The 15,677-nt window shown below is 34.6% G+C and overlaps 1 protein-coding gene across 1 annotated transcript in view; it reads right to left on the bottom strand.

Moving 5' to 3' along the window:
* KIFAP3 (kinesin associated protein 3) overlaps positions 1 to 15,677 on the bottom strand; it is a 288,099-nt gene that overhangs the window by 141,289 nt on the left and 131,133 nt on the right. The window contains exons 10-14 of the mRNA XM_007937702.2: positions 13,395 to 13,495; positions 4,756 to 4,864; positions 3,194 to 3,306; positions 2,634 to 2,799; positions 1,655 to 1,780 (exon numbers count right to left, since the gene is read on the bottom strand). Of these exons, the coding sequence (XP_007935893.2) occupies positions 1,655 to 1,780; positions 2,634 to 2,799; positions 3,194 to 3,306; positions 4,756 to 4,864; positions 13,395 to 13,495 (615 nt within the window). The remainder of the gene's footprint in view (positions 1 to 1,654; positions 1,781 to 2,633; positions 2,800 to 3,193; positions 3,307 to 4,755; positions 4,865 to 13,394; positions 13,496 to 15,677) is intronic.

The raw sequence follows: 15,677 nt of genomic DNA, 5'->3' as shown, positions 1-15,677 counted from the left end.
GGAACAAAGAAATCAGGAGCACCACGAAAAAACACATCAACAAAATGATGACAACAAATTCATACTTCTTGATAACTACATATCTGACAAGGGACTTATCTCTAAGATTTATAGAAAACTTCAAAACCTCAACAACAAAATGATTAACAATCCAATTAAAAAAATAGGCAGAAGACATGAATAGACACTTTACCAAAAAGTATATTCAGGCTGCCAGCAAACACATGAAGAAATGCTCGTGATCATTAGCCATCAGAGAGATGCAAATCAAAACAACAATGAGTTATCATCTCACCCCAGCACTAATGGCAAAGTTTAACAAGACAGAAAATAACAAACGCTGGCAAGTATGTGGAGAGATTGGGACTCTCATACACTGCTGGTGGGACTATCAAATGATACAAGCACTGTGGAAAACAGTAGGGTAATTTCTTAAAAAGCTGTAATCAGAAATAGCATTTGACCCACCGATCCCATTACTAGATATATAATAAAGAAGTGAGAGCCAGGACAAGAACAGATACATGCACACCCATCTTCAACACAGCACTATTTACAATAGCAAAAAGATGGAAACAACCTACATGCCCATCAACAGAAAAATGGATAATCAAACTATGGTACATACACACAATGGAATACTATGCAACACTAAAGAATAATGTAGAATCCACAAAACACTGTATAACAATGATGAACTTGGAGGACATTGAATGAAATAAGTCAATCACAGAAGGACAAATATACTATTAGTTCATTGTTGTAAAAAGTCAAGGAAAGGTTTATATACAGCAGGAAACGTTCTTTGTTGGTTACCAGGAGTAGGAGGAGAGGTGAAGGAACACTGGAAAAGAATTGTATTGACCCATGTCACTTTAGTTTTGTGTATTTCACTGTACATAAATTATATTTCAATAAAATATATTTTTAAGAATCTCTTAAAAGTATTATGTTTATTATGTGTGGTGTAGAAAGAAACATGATTAAAGTATCTTCTTTAGGATTCTTATACTACCACATTTAACTTCTATATTATTAGCTTCCTAAATTTAAGATTCTAGAGAAGAACTTGGCCCTAACAGGAAAACATTAACTTTATATACATTTTTATGTAATATGAACAATGAGTCCTGGCCCCTTAAGAGCAATAGAAGGGGAAGCAGAAGATTCCAGTCCTGCGCTGTCCAATATTATAGCTATGAGTCACTGTGGCTAGTTACACAGAAATCTATTTAACTTAAAAATTCAGGTTCTTAGTCATGATAGCCATATTTCATGTGCTCAACAGCCACATGTGTTGGAAAGCACAGACAGAGAACATTTTCATCATTACAGAGTTTAGTGCACAAAACCATGTCTGGACATTGGAGGGAATATGATGTTTAGAATCAGTTTCCAAGTGAACTTTTCTGTTATAACAACTTTCTTCACTTTGCAACCTAGAGTTCTGATACTACTCTATCAAATCCCAGTAAGAGGTATACTTAAATAATTTTCTTAACTACATAATTTAAATTACTCTAAGAATGATTAATGTAACAAAGTAAATACTATTTCATGGTTTTAATATTCAGATTCTGAATTTTATATTTAAAATTTCAAATTAAAAACCCACTGAGACATTAGCATAAAAATAAAATAAATTACATTTTACCATTTAGCAATTCAATGAGTGCAGGGATTATCCCAGATTTGGCTAGCAAGGCAGCACAAGAGTCATCCATAGATACAGTTCCAATCATTATAACCACTTCTAAAACAAGGTCATCTTCTGCAGCACCTGGAAAAGTGAATCATAGAATGTTTTCATTGAAATGTCCTCATTGAAATCCTCTTATACTATCAAAATTTCAATGCACAGAAAATACAATGCAGTTATTAAATTAGCTCCTACAAATCCTTGACAGGCTTGCAAACTGATACTTCTTCCAAATTTCCATGTTCACTGATGAAAGTGACGGGGCAGTGAGAGGAGTGGAAATAAATCTTGGAAAATACAAAGGAATGACACAGAATAAGATACTAATTTGAATGCCTCAAAGGATGGTGTGCATGCATGCATGTATATAGAGAGGAATGGTATTTTTGTGGGAAAAAGCAGCAGCAAGATAGTAACAGCAAAGGCATGATAGGGAAAAGAAACTAATACTAAGGAAAAATATTGTTAGGGAAAAAGAGAAGATAATTGAGAGAACTAATAACCACCATTCTGGAAGCAGAGCCAGAACTGGAGCTGTGGGAAGTAACCGTATTGCCTAATGTAATGGTAGTGCTTCTGCATCCATTGAGTTGATTCTGACTCATAACAACTCCAAGTGACAGAGTGGAACTCCTCCAAAGGGTTTTCTAGACAATATTTATGGAAGCAGAGTGTCACGTCTTTTCTCCTGGGGAACTGGAGCCTGCTGGTGAGTTCGAACTATTGACTTTTTGCTTAACACTTAACCATTGTGTCAGCAGGGTTCCTTCCTAGTATAATAATTGCCACAAAATACTGTACTAGTGGCCTTATACGTAACAGAAAAAAATAATTTAGTGACTATTCAAAAATGAGTTACTTAGCACAGTGGCCTTACACATAACAGAAAAAAATAATTTAGTGACTATGCAAAAATGAACTACTTAGCACAGACCTGGTTTTAGTTTATCCTTGAGGTATGGAACCAACTTGTACTCCTTAAGAACCAATTCCCAGTCTAAGTCTGGGATGGTCAGATTTGCAAGAGTTCCTAAACATTCTATCACAAACTCCTCTTCTTCATCATTAGAGATCTGGGCTGCAAGGTCTCCAACATAATCCTGAATAAAATAGAGAATGTTAGTACAAATTTAAAACAAGCTTTTTTTTTTTTTTCCAGAAGAAACCAATCCAATAATTTAACCCCTAAGAATGAATATATGTCCAATGTGATTCTCTTGTTTTTATAATTTTGAAATAAACTGCTAAGGTTTAAGGCATGAAGATTGGGGTGGGCGTATGGGTAGAGGTAGGAAGGAATAAACCAAAAGAGCAATTTAAAATTGTACGTTGATATATCTGGGAGCTAATCTTACAGAGAAGTTCATAACAAGAGAGTCAATTTGGGTCATGAGTTAGTATCTGATCAGAAAGAGTTATATATACAAAATGCAGTACTTTAAAACTTCATTTTTGGCTTATTTCAATAGACAGTAAACCAAACACTATACTTACAATAAATAAATTTTTTGTTGGTCCATCATGCTGGGAAATGTTCCTTATCATTTTCATCAGCAATGGATCCTTGAATTTTAGAGCTCTCTTCATCAACATCTTAAGCCCATTTCCTGATAAAGAATAATATAAAGTTCCTCCAATAAAATAATTTTAATGATTTTTTTGGTTCATAGTTCTCAAGAAACAATTCAAATACAGTGAAATGCATAAATTTTAGGCGTACAATTTAATTACCTTTGACACATGTGTACACCTGTAGAGAATTTCCATTCACTCCAGGAAGTTCCCTTGTGTCACTTTCCCGTCAATCCTGTTTCCCACATGCAATCATTTTTCTTCCTCTCCACCCTTTCTCTCATCCCCTCCCACTCCCTCTTACTCTTCTCATTTTAACACAGGTCAGTTTTGCCTGTTCTATAACTTACGGAGTCTTATAATATGTACACTTTGACCTCTGGAACATGCACCACAAATTTGAAAATCTAAATATTCTTTAACCCAGAAAATTTTAGTTCTACGAATTTATCTTAAGAATATAAAAATGAAAATGGAAAGTTATAAAGACTGAGATAAAAGAATAATCATTGTAGCATTGTTTGTAACAGAAAAGAACTGGCAATAAACTAACTCTCCAAAGTAGCAGATTAAACTATAGCAAATCTTTACAATGGACTATTTTGCAAAAAATTAGCAATATTATTTTATAAATGCATTTAACCCCATGAAATGATACCCAAAATATTACTGATTTTTTAAAAAGCAAGGTACAATATGTAGAGAGAACATTTTCATGTAAAATATACAGATGTATTACACAAAAAGTTTACCTCTGATTATCTCTGGCTAAGGAGCTTTGGTAGCATAGTGGCTAAAGCACTCGACTGCTAACCAGAAGGCTGGCGGTTCAAACCCACCAGCCACTCCTCGGAAGGAAGGTTGGGCAATCCTACTTCCGTAGTGAGACTGCCTCGGAAACCCAAGGAGGGGTTGCTATGAGTCGGGGCCTACTTGACGGCACATAACAACAACAACAACATCTCTGGCTAGTGGGAGTGGATTTAAATTTTTTCCTATTTAGCTTGTTTGTGCTTTTTATTATGAAATGTATTACTTTTTAAATAAGGAAAGAAAAGCTATTAAGCAGACTTTGAAAAACTGCAATGTATGACAGGCCGTTTGCCAAGCTAATAATATAGAAACAAAAACCAAACATAATTGTATGAATCATCTGTAAAAAGCTTAAATTTCAATAGATCGCTTCCTCAGTAAAAGATACAAATAAAAGGCTTTGCTTCATCTAGAAAATGTTTTAAAGAATCAAATTTTAATAAGGCTAACCCATCACAGTTTATAAAATGTTAATGAAAGATAAGTGCCTCCATTCGTGCTATAAGAATATTCTGAGTTCATCCGACCTTTAAGAATTATAGCTATAATGAAGAAACTTTTTAAAATTAAGGCTTACATGTCCACTATACTTAATTCCTTATTATCTATTTTCCACATATGCCAACTGCCATGTCCTAAAGAGGTTACCTATGAAGCTCAAAGGTACCAACCTTCACAGATAAGCTGCACATTCCTCTTGTTAGCAGCAAGATTAATGCAGAAAGAAATGAGTTCTAAGTCAATTCGCTCATCCGAACATTCAAAGAGCATCTTCATTAACTAGCAAGAAACAAAGGCCATAATTTACGCAAAAACAACAACAAACAAAATCTATAAGCAATATGTTATTACAATGTGTCATCTTAGATTGTATATGGGAAATAACAAAATACAATTTACATTTTTCAAGCCTCTCACTGTTGAATAAATGAATAAGTATAAATCTTCCACATACAGTAGAGAATTCAAGAGAAACATTAGATAAAACCTTTGGACTCAAGGAATTAAAAATATTGTTTAGAAGCAGAGCATTCTGATCAAAGAGAACAGCTTATGCAAAGGTCATAAGACAGGAAAGAACACGATTCTTCTGAAGAACAGAAAGAAGGAAAGCATGCTAGAGTGAGGGAAACAATGTTGAGAGATAAGAAGGTAAAAGCCAGATCTTGCAGGGTCTTGAAGTATACATTAAGGATTTGGGGCTACATCCTAAAGATAATGGCAAGCCATTAAAGACTTTAAATAGGAAAGTGTCAGAATAAGATTTGTGTTTCAAAAAGATCTGGTCAGTGTAGACAGAAACACGACAAGAAAATGTGGGAAACCACTTAGAAGGCTAGTGCAATAGCCCAGGTAAGGTGATAGCTGCCTAGACTGGGGTAGGTATGGCAATGGGGAAAGAGATAAAGGAATAGATTAGAGATGTTTTTAGGAAAGAGAATCAAAACTGAATTTAATAACTAACTTAATGTCTGGGCTAAGGGAGAGAAGTCAAGGATGACTCTTAGGTGTCTACACTGAGTAATGACACAGATGGTACTGCTAACATTTACCCAAAAAGGGAAACTGTAGTATGAGAAAACTTTACAGGGAAACTAGTGATTTTGGTTTTAGATATGTTGATCTAAAGCTGCCTACAAGATAGTTCAGTACAGGTACTCATTAGGAAGTCAGAAATGCCAGCTTGAGTTTAGAAAAAATGGTGGAGTAGAGGTATAATTTTAGGAATTGTTAGATTTGATAACCTGGTGATAAGCTGATAACCTATTGATAAGTTGCAGGCTGGAACCAATCATTTGAGTAGAGATATAAAATAAAAAGAGAACTCTATTTAATGAAAAGAGAAAGGAGGGAGGGTCTACGAAGCAACATCCAGAAAGGTAGGAGGAAATAGTAGGTGATCTGAGTATGCCATTTAACAGTAAATCTAGGTTTGTCATGGCGAGGGACAGCTGTAATTATACAGGAACAAATTTCATGCTATAGTTTCATGATGTTAGTCTTTATTATTGGTAAATAACACAAATTACACTAATCTATATTATTAAACATATTTTTGCTTAAATCCAAATTTCTAACAACACATGAATGCTATTCCTAAAACTTAGAACCTAAAAATTTCTTGTTTAAATCTCAGGGAAGTATCCTTTTAACAACTATGCTCTCATGAATCCAGCACAGTACACAGTAACTTCAGAATAAGTATTTCTTGACTTCACAGACCTCATTGGGTTAAATTGTTTTGATTAGTTTGTATGCTAGTTCCAGATAACTTCTGAGTTTAGAAAAGGAGAAAGGTAAATGCATGAAAATCCATTGCATTTCTACCTGCTAGCAATGAACAACTGGAAAGCCAAATAATAACACAAAACCATTTACAGTTGCTCCAAAGAAAAATTAAAATACTTAGGTACAACTCAGCAAAATATGTACTGGATCTGTGTCTTAGCATGTATCATCCTTTTCCCAGAGGACAGCTCTTTAACCATAAATGTTGCTGCTAATGGAATCTTTGGGAAAAGAATAATCAATGCTTAATAATGTCACAGAATAAGAAGATTCTAAAACAGTAATTAAATCTTAATTTACTGGATTTTGCTATCTGTTTGTATATAAACTGCTAATTAAAAAGTACAAATTAATAAAATTTTAAGTCACCACCCTCTAATATTAGTGCATTTCATAGTTTAATTCAAAATCTGTTTCTTCTAAAATTTTACTTGTAGTAAGAAACTTTTTTATAATGAAAATCTTTTATATCAAAGCACAGCTTTAAGAAGGTAAGATATTTGTTGCTAATAAGAATTATTTGCTGCAAATTAACATTTGTAATATGAAAACTGTCTTTAAAAATGGGGTAACAGGTGATTTGTTTATAAGCTGAGGACACTGGTTTGGTAATACCACGTTAAATCCTGTATAGAAATAAATAATCAGAAGCTGCATTAAAAAAAAAAAAGTGGATAGTTTGAAATCTCATCTGTCCCCTCCAAAAATTCAAAAGAAATTATGACTAAATGTGAATGAAATGTATATAATATAGAATTAGTTTTCATAATAAGAAAGAGAAACACTTCAAGTTTAATTAATTTTAAAATAATAGTTTAGGTCAAACACCACATTCAACATTGTCTTTATTTAATTTGATTGCTACCTATGGCACTTCAAAAGTAACTGCAATTGCTAGGAAATACTAAAATTAGATTTGTTCTAACTATGTTCATTTTCATCTTTTACTGATTTAACAGGAAGGCACTAAAAGGGCTTCAGCCTGTGCAATGAAGAAGCAATAGTGTTCAATCAGACAAGTCCCATATTGAGTATCAGATACCAAAGACCCAAGACTGAAATCACTGTGTCTAGACTCTCTGGCACCTGACTTCACTTATTTACCAGTGACCAGAGGCCAACCCCCACAGCTCTCTGTATTCACATACACCTCTACTACTCCCACCCCCCTACTCAAACATCTTTGAATGATTATGCCAGAACTCTGCATGCCTCAGGAATCTCTTCTGACTGGCTACTCCCTAACTCTGCTGTTTGAAGTGATGCTCTGGTTTCTGAACTTCAGCAGATAATGGCAGGCAAGAGCAAAGGGGGCTGTCAGAAGGGACGTTTACCAGCATTCAGCTAAAAAGAAGCATGCAGATCAAAGAGGGGCCAAATAGGACAACTGTGGTCAAAAACATGTGGATAGCTATGATATTCTTGCACACTGTTCTAGGGTAAAATATTAAATAACACCATGACATCACTACCTAACCATGTACTTTGATTGGCCATTCTATTACCAATAAATAGTTTTTATAAGCATCTGGATGGCATTTGCACCTATTTAAACAAAACATGCATCTCAGAGGTCTAAATAACAATGAACTGTTAATGTGTCCTTTTAACTATTATGAGAATACAACCATTAACTCCTGGTTATTCCCCAACTATGCTTACCTGAAACAATTCACCCACTTAGACCATTAAGGTCATATATAAAAGAAAGACTTGATCTGGCCCAAAGATTTTGCAGAATAGCAAGATAACAGGGGAGGACAATTAGAATATATTGGATAATTAGAGGCCATAAAGAAACAAGCAATATAATATGGGAGAGATTATAAAGCATGTTGTATATGTAATCACTTACTCTGGATTTAAATATTTTATAAAAGTGAACTGAAATCTAATTATAGGTTTATACTCTAATATATATATGAAAAGATATAATTCAAATCAGACTGTGAATGAACCCATAACGATGAGAAAGACTTGATATTTTAACAAATAGTACCTTACTTTTGTACAGTGTTTTAGTTTATAGGTCTTTTGCATATATTATCTAATACAGATAAAGAACATAACCACATTTCACATTCTTTTCCATCAGTGAAACTAATATAAATTATAGTTTACTTTTATAAAATATTTAACATCTATTAAAGCTATTGCTTTCCTACCCCCAAGGTCATTTTAGGTTTTTCATTTGAAAAATTCATGTGTAATACTTGCAGACTGCTGCTACAAAAAAATTAATGTGCATAGTTACAAAGAGAAAAGAATATTATTTTAATGCTATGAAATTCTAAACTGCAGATATGGTTTTCTTTAATAAGCAGGTTAATTAGATGCTGTCACAAATGAGCTTTCCTAGCATTATAAACACAACTTTGAGTAGCCAAAACCTATAAAAGGAGCACCTTTTTAATTTCTGAAAGCAGCCTGGGAATTTCAATTTCATTATTGATTTGTTTTTCATGACTTTTATTTATTTATTTTTTAAATTGTATTTGGGTGAAAATTTACAGAGCAAATTCACTTTCCATACAGCAGTTCACATACACCTTGTCTCATGACACTGACCACAATTTACCCGAATGCAACAGCTCCCCTCCCACTTACTCACAATAATTACCTCTTCCCTGTGTCCATCCCTCCATGCACTCCTGCCCCTTGAGCTATCTCCCTGGGTATAAGCAGCCCTTCTTTCTCCCATGATTATTCTCTCCAAGGAGTGTATCTACCTCAGGTACATGTTCAACTCATATGCCTGTCTTTTGCTTGGCTGGAAGCCAGAGGTGTGGGTTCAATTCCAGACCTGAAGGGCTGACTTTTATTTTGCAGAGAACTTGGCACTGGGTGGTAATTAATCCGTACCAGCCTTTCCCTAAATATGCCAAAATTGAATTCTGAAGTGCAAGCTGCAGGTTGGATGCACTTTAGGAACAAATATATTCTAGAGTATTACTTGGTTTTCTCAAAATATGACCTTCAGGATGTTTACAACAATTTGGTAACACAACCTCACTATTCCTACTGCAGCTGAAAAAACAAAAAAACAAAACAAAAAACCAAAAAAAAAAAAAAAAAAAAGGAAAAGGAAAAAACAATTTTGAATCTTGAACAAGTTCTGAAAGATTTTGTTCATGAAATACAACCAGACAACCAGTGCCACTGCCGAGTCTATTCTGACTCCTGGCGACCCCAAGTGTATTGGAGTGAAACAGTGCTGCACAGGGTATTCAATAGCTGATTCCCCAAAGTAGACCAGCAGGCCTCTCTTCTGAGGTGCTTCTGGATGGACTGAAACACCCAACCTTTCCATGATCAGCAGAGCGTGTGAACGATTTGCACTACTCAGTGACTCTTATAAAAAATACAGATCATAGTGTTTCGAAAAATCCATTGCAGACATGTTTGATGTAAAAAAATAGTTTGACAAGTAAACACAGATGAAAACTGCTCTTGAAAAGGTATGGAGGAATTTTCTATACACAAAGTTTTGTTGTTAAGTGCCAGTGAGTCAATTTTTGACTCACAGTGACCCTATATGACAGAGTAAAACTGCCCCATAGGGTTTTCCTAGCTATAATCTTTACAGAAATAGATTGCCAGGTCTTTCTCCCTTGGAGCTGTTGGGTGGGTTCTAACCACAAACCTTTTGGTTAACAGTTGAGTACTTAGCCTTTGTGCTACCAGGGTTCCTTATACAAAATTTTAAACTGCAATAATAATAATGTCTCAAAAATATCTAAACAGGTTTTATTTCTGCTTGTTTTATTTAAAATAAAATTTTGTATTTTATGAGATGATACATTCTAAAAGAGTACAATAACTCCAAATTCAAAATTCAACCAAAAAACTTTTCTGCTCCTTTTTAGTTCTCATTTCTCTTTTATTTCTTCTTTTCATTTCCATCTAAATTGGATAAAAACAGTCAATCTATGCAAGGATATTATTCTTGTGTGGCTGCTTTCTAATTCATATCCTGTAGTCCATGAAGTTTGGACACTATACGAGATTGCAGAAGAAACAATGTTGGAAACGGCAAAGCAGAAACCCTTGGAATATATGGAGTAAGACTTTAGTAAATCACCTGTAATCTCCTTTCTTTTTTTTTTTCTTTTAATTGTGCTTTAGCTAAGTGCAAATTTACAGAGCAGAATTTGTTTTACATTCAACACTTCATGTACATTTGGTTGCACTCTCCAATTACAATCCTAACCCTAACCCACTCTCCTCCTCTCCCTTCCGTGACCAGTCTCCACCTGCCCCCAGGGTCCTTTTTAGTTATGCACTCCTATCTGTCCAGCTTTTCCTCCCTGTGAATGTTGCCCCTCTGGTGCCCCATGGCTAATTGCTCCAAGGGATGTATCTCTGTAGAGTAGGTGGGTGCATCGCCCTGGGTTGAGTATTCTGCATAAGTCTTATCTACAGTTGGGCTGAGAGCCAGCCCTTGGGAGTGAGTTTTATCCCAGGCCCGAGTGTATTCCAGGGCCATAGTCTTGGGGGTTCCACCAGACTCCATCTGACTAGTAATTCTGGTCTTTATTGTGTTTTTGAATTTTGTTCCAAGTTTTTCCACCTACTCTATCCAGGATCTCCAGTTTTGATCCCTTTCAGAGTGGTTAGCAATGGTAGTTGGGCACCATGTAGTTCTTCTGGTCTCGAGGTCTATCATGTCCTAGGGCTGATTGTTTCCAAAGGCCCTTGCTTTTCTTCACTTTCCTTCGCTTCCAATGATAGGAGACCATTAGCTGTGTCTTCTTAGGTGGCTGCTCAAAAGCTTTCAAGACCCCAGTCACTACTCACCAAAGGAGGTTGTGGAACAAGATTTTTATGTATTTGTTGTGGCAATTGAGTCTGGTGTCCCCCAGTACTATGGTCCTGAGTCAGCTGATCCAGTGGATCTCTCTCCCACAGTGTCTGACTGTCCATGAGGGGTTGTTCTCTGTCTGTGTTCTGTTGCTTCTGTATTACTGCAGGTATTTTATATCACTAGTATCTGTGCAAGATTAGCTTCAGCTGATTCTATCATTGGTCTAGAGTATAATCTTCTTCACTGACCCCCAATTGATCTTCCCAATTGTCTATGTATTTATCTGTAGCCTGGTGTTTGGTGTCAATGGTAATGTGGTATTGTGGATACACTAGTATTAGCCTCTGTTGTCTATCTCTTATGGGCACAATTCGGTGTCCTCCTTTTGATATAGCTACTTTTTTTGAAAACTTGTTTGACAAAGAGTTTGATTACACTTAGCATTGGTTACAGTCTGACATGTATTATCAGTATAAGAAACCCTGCCTTCTTAGATAAGATGTGCTGTATGTTTTTTGAGGGATGTCTATTTCTATAGACAATCATAATCAGTTTATCTTCTGATATAAAAGGCTAAGAAATTACCCTTGAAAGCACATTAAGTGTTAACTGTATGTAGGCAAAGTGTTAAAATTCTGGAATAGCAAACTGAGTTTTATAGTTGCTTCACCATTTTGGAATGAATAAAAGTGTGATGAGAAAAAAATAATAAAATGGGAAATTATGAGCTAGTTTTCATTATATTTTTATTTTTCAAGTAACATATTTATTAACTCACATTAGGCTAACAAAGAATTGCCTAGTAAGAGTCTGAGTAATAAGTATGACTTGCCATTCATATGCTTCTAAAATGTTTTTAGAAGTGTGTTTATTGCATATTATACATTCTGCAATTTTGTTTTTTCTGTTTTAGAAAATCATTTTCTAAAATATAATATAACATTAAAAATTAGCCCAGCTGGTGTCCAAATCTTCAGATACTCAAATTAATGGAGCTCAGTTTAATAAAGATTTAAGGCAAAATAGTGATTCTATGAATGTAAATTACTAAAAGTAGAATCACCTATGTATGGTACCTCTATACTGATAATGTATATCATATAAGAAAAAAATCAGTAACATTTTCATATGACACATGAAACAGACATAACACATGAAATATACCAAAACACTCGGTCATAGAAAACATTTTTCTTGAGGAGAGTGCTATAAAAAAAAATTCATAGTAATTTTTATGTAATAATTTTGGTAGAACATTTTCCCATCAGAGAAAGCAAAGCATTTGAAAGCATCAAGGATACACAAAACTAAATAGTAAATGACAAACTTGAAAGATATTTATAACATGACAGAGTTTAAATAATTATATAACAGATCTTATTTATCAATAATAAAGTATTAACATGGCAATGAAAAATTTGTAATGGAATTGAATAAGCATATGGAAAAAAACGTTCAACCTCTCTAATTTTCATTCAAGGAAATGCAAATGCAAGAAGTAATGAGACACCATGCTTTTAGAGAAACGATAACCAGTGATGTAAAAAATGAAATGCTAGTGAGAAATATACTTATGTATTCCTGGAAGGTAATAGGACCATATTGTATCAAATACATAAGTTTTCATTCCTTTTGACTTAGTACTTCTACTTTTAGGTTAAACTCCTATTCAGAAACATGGATAAAGATATGTACTATAATATTCATTCCACATGATTTCATTTACTTACATACATTTGCTTATATGAATTCATATGTGAAAAACTGAAAAAAAAGTTTAAATGTAGAACTACATGGCCATTAGAAATAGTTTTTGAAGGCTATTAAATAACATGGAATAATACTTATGACCTATGCAATGCACAATGTGATACCAACTTGTGACATTTTTAGGTATGTGGAAGAAAATGAACCAAAGTATTAAATGGCTATCTCTACATTTCATACCACCAGCCGCTACTCGGAAGGAAGGTTGGGCAATCTACTTCCGTAGTGATATTGCCTCAGAAACCCACGGAGGGGTTGCTATGAGTCAGATCTGACTTGATGGCAGTGGGTTTGGTTTGGTTTTTGGTACTTAAAAAATGTTCTATAATAAATTTACATCATTAATGAAAAAAGAACATTTTATTTTTACAGGATCTAGCAAGATCAAAAGAAGAGGGTGAAAAATGCTTATTTCTCGAATATCTTTCTTAGAATACTTTAACTACTTACCTGTGGTATACAGTCAGTGTATGCAAACATTGATTTAAAGCGGTCATCTATGCTTATGTGGTAAAGAATGCACATTGCTATTTGTTTGTAGTTTTCATTTCCTAGAAATAAAAAAAAAGAATAATGGACATTGTGATGATCTCACACACACACACACCTACATATTGTGGGGGAGTATGACACACTCAAACTAATGTACAACAACTTTTAAATTACCGAATGAAATCATTATATAATTGTAATCTGGAAATAAAATTGAATTCCTTATTTCAGTTCCAAAGTTTGGAGCACACTCATGTCATCTGTAAAATATCACCAATTTCCAAGAGAGAATGTCTGTATTTCAATGTCTATTTTTGAAAAAAGTTAATCACAGCTTTAAGAATTAATCATTTTGAATAGCCCAATATAAGTCATATTGGGTCACTGGTTTTCCCCCCTTACTATTTTATCAAAATACATGATTAAGTTAGCTCATTGAAAGTGATGATATTTAAGAAACTAAAGTAAAACAGAAACTAGAAAAATCATCACATGAAGAAGTGTAATAATATTTGTAACATAAATAATAATAATATATTTAACTAGAAAATGTGAAGGACTTTAAGTATATATAGTCTAAGGATTGTGTCAGGAGTTCTGAGGTAAGAATATTCTAATTTTAATACACTTTAAAACTAGAAAAAAAAAGAGTAAATGACATATTATATATTTGAATAATCAAATGGTACTTTGTATCATATAATTCCTCTACATACTTTCAGACAGACCATATTTTCTTCTTTTACTTTAAGAGCTTGTTTTACATTCAACATAGTGTGTACATTTAGTTTCACTCCCCATTTACCATGTCCAACCCTAATCCAGTCTCTTCCCCTTCCTACCCTGTAACCCTCATATTTATGCACTTCTGTTTGTCCTGCATTTCCTCAATTTGAATGTTGGTCCTTTAGTGTCCTGTGGTCTATTTCTCTAAGGGATGTATTAACCATAGAATATGTGGGTGCATCATCATGGGTTAAGTGGTCTGCGTGTACATCTTGTTAACTATTGGGCTGAGAGCCAGCCCCTGGGGGTGAGTTTTATTTTAGGTGCAGAATGTATTCCAGGGCCATAGTATTGGGGGGTCTCACCAGATTTCATCTGACCAGTAACTCTGGTCATTATTGAGGTTTTGGATCTTGTTCCATGTACCTCCCGCTTTATCCAGGATCTCCAGATTTGATCCTTTCCTGAGTGGTTGGCATTGGTAACCAGGCACCATCTAGTTCTTCTGGTCTCGAGATCTATCATATCCTAGGGCTGATTGCTTCCAAATGCCTTTTTTTTTTTGCATTCTTCTTCACTTCTGACACTAAGAGACTGTTAGCTGCATCTTAGATGGCCACTTGACTTAGAAAGCCACTTAACTTAGATTGGCTTTTAAGACCCCAATCGCTACTCACCAATTTAGGATGAGGAGCAAGGCTTTTATGTATTGTGTTGTGCCAACTGAGTCTGGTGTTCCCCAGTACTATGGTCCTGAGATGGTAGATCTATTGGATTTCTCTCCCATAATGTCTCTTTGTCTGTGGGGGATTACTCCGTGTCTGTCTTCTATTGTTTCTGTAAAGAATGCAGGTATTTTGTATCACTGGTGTCTCTGCAAGATTAGCCTCAGCTCAATCTATCCTTGGTCAGCTGGATTCCTCTACCCCAACAAAGAATCCTCTGATAAAGAAATAAGGGAAACAATACCATTTATTATAGCTACCAAAAAGATAAAATATCTAGGAATAAACCTCACCAGAGACACAAAAAACCTATACAAAGAAAACTATAAAACACTACTACAAGAGACAACAAGGGCACTACATAATGGTAGAACCTGCCTTGTTCATGGATAGGTAGACTAAACATTGTGAAAATGTCAATAGTAGCTAAAGCAATGTACACATTTAAAGCATTTTTCCAGATTTCAACAAAAATTTTTAAGGACATGGAAAAACTAATTACTAATTTCATATGGAAAGGAAAGAGATCTTGGATAAGCAGAGCACTTCTCAAGAAGAAAAACAAAGTGGGAGGTCTCACATTCTCAGATATTAAGAACTACTAACTATACAGCCACAGTAGTCAAAACAGCATGGTATTGGTATAATGATAGACAATGGAACAGAACAGAAAGTCCAAATATAGACCCATCCATCTATGGACAACTGATCTTTGACAAAGGTCCAAAACCCATTAAATGGGGAAGAGACAGCCTCTTTAACAAATGGTGCTGGCAAAACTGGACGCCCA

Source organism: Orycteropus afer, unplaced genomic scaffold, assembly GCF_000298275.1.
Source record: "Orycteropus afer afer isolate SDZICR_OR568_19922 unplaced genomic scaffold, OryAfe1.0 scaffold00044, whole genome shotgun sequence".
NCBI classification, from domain to species: Eukaryota; Metazoa; Chordata; class Mammalia; order Tubulidentata; family Orycteropodidae; genus Orycteropus; species Orycteropus afer.
Note: the sequence above shows the minus strand (reverse complement) of the source record. Positions and strands in the feature narration are given on the sequence as shown.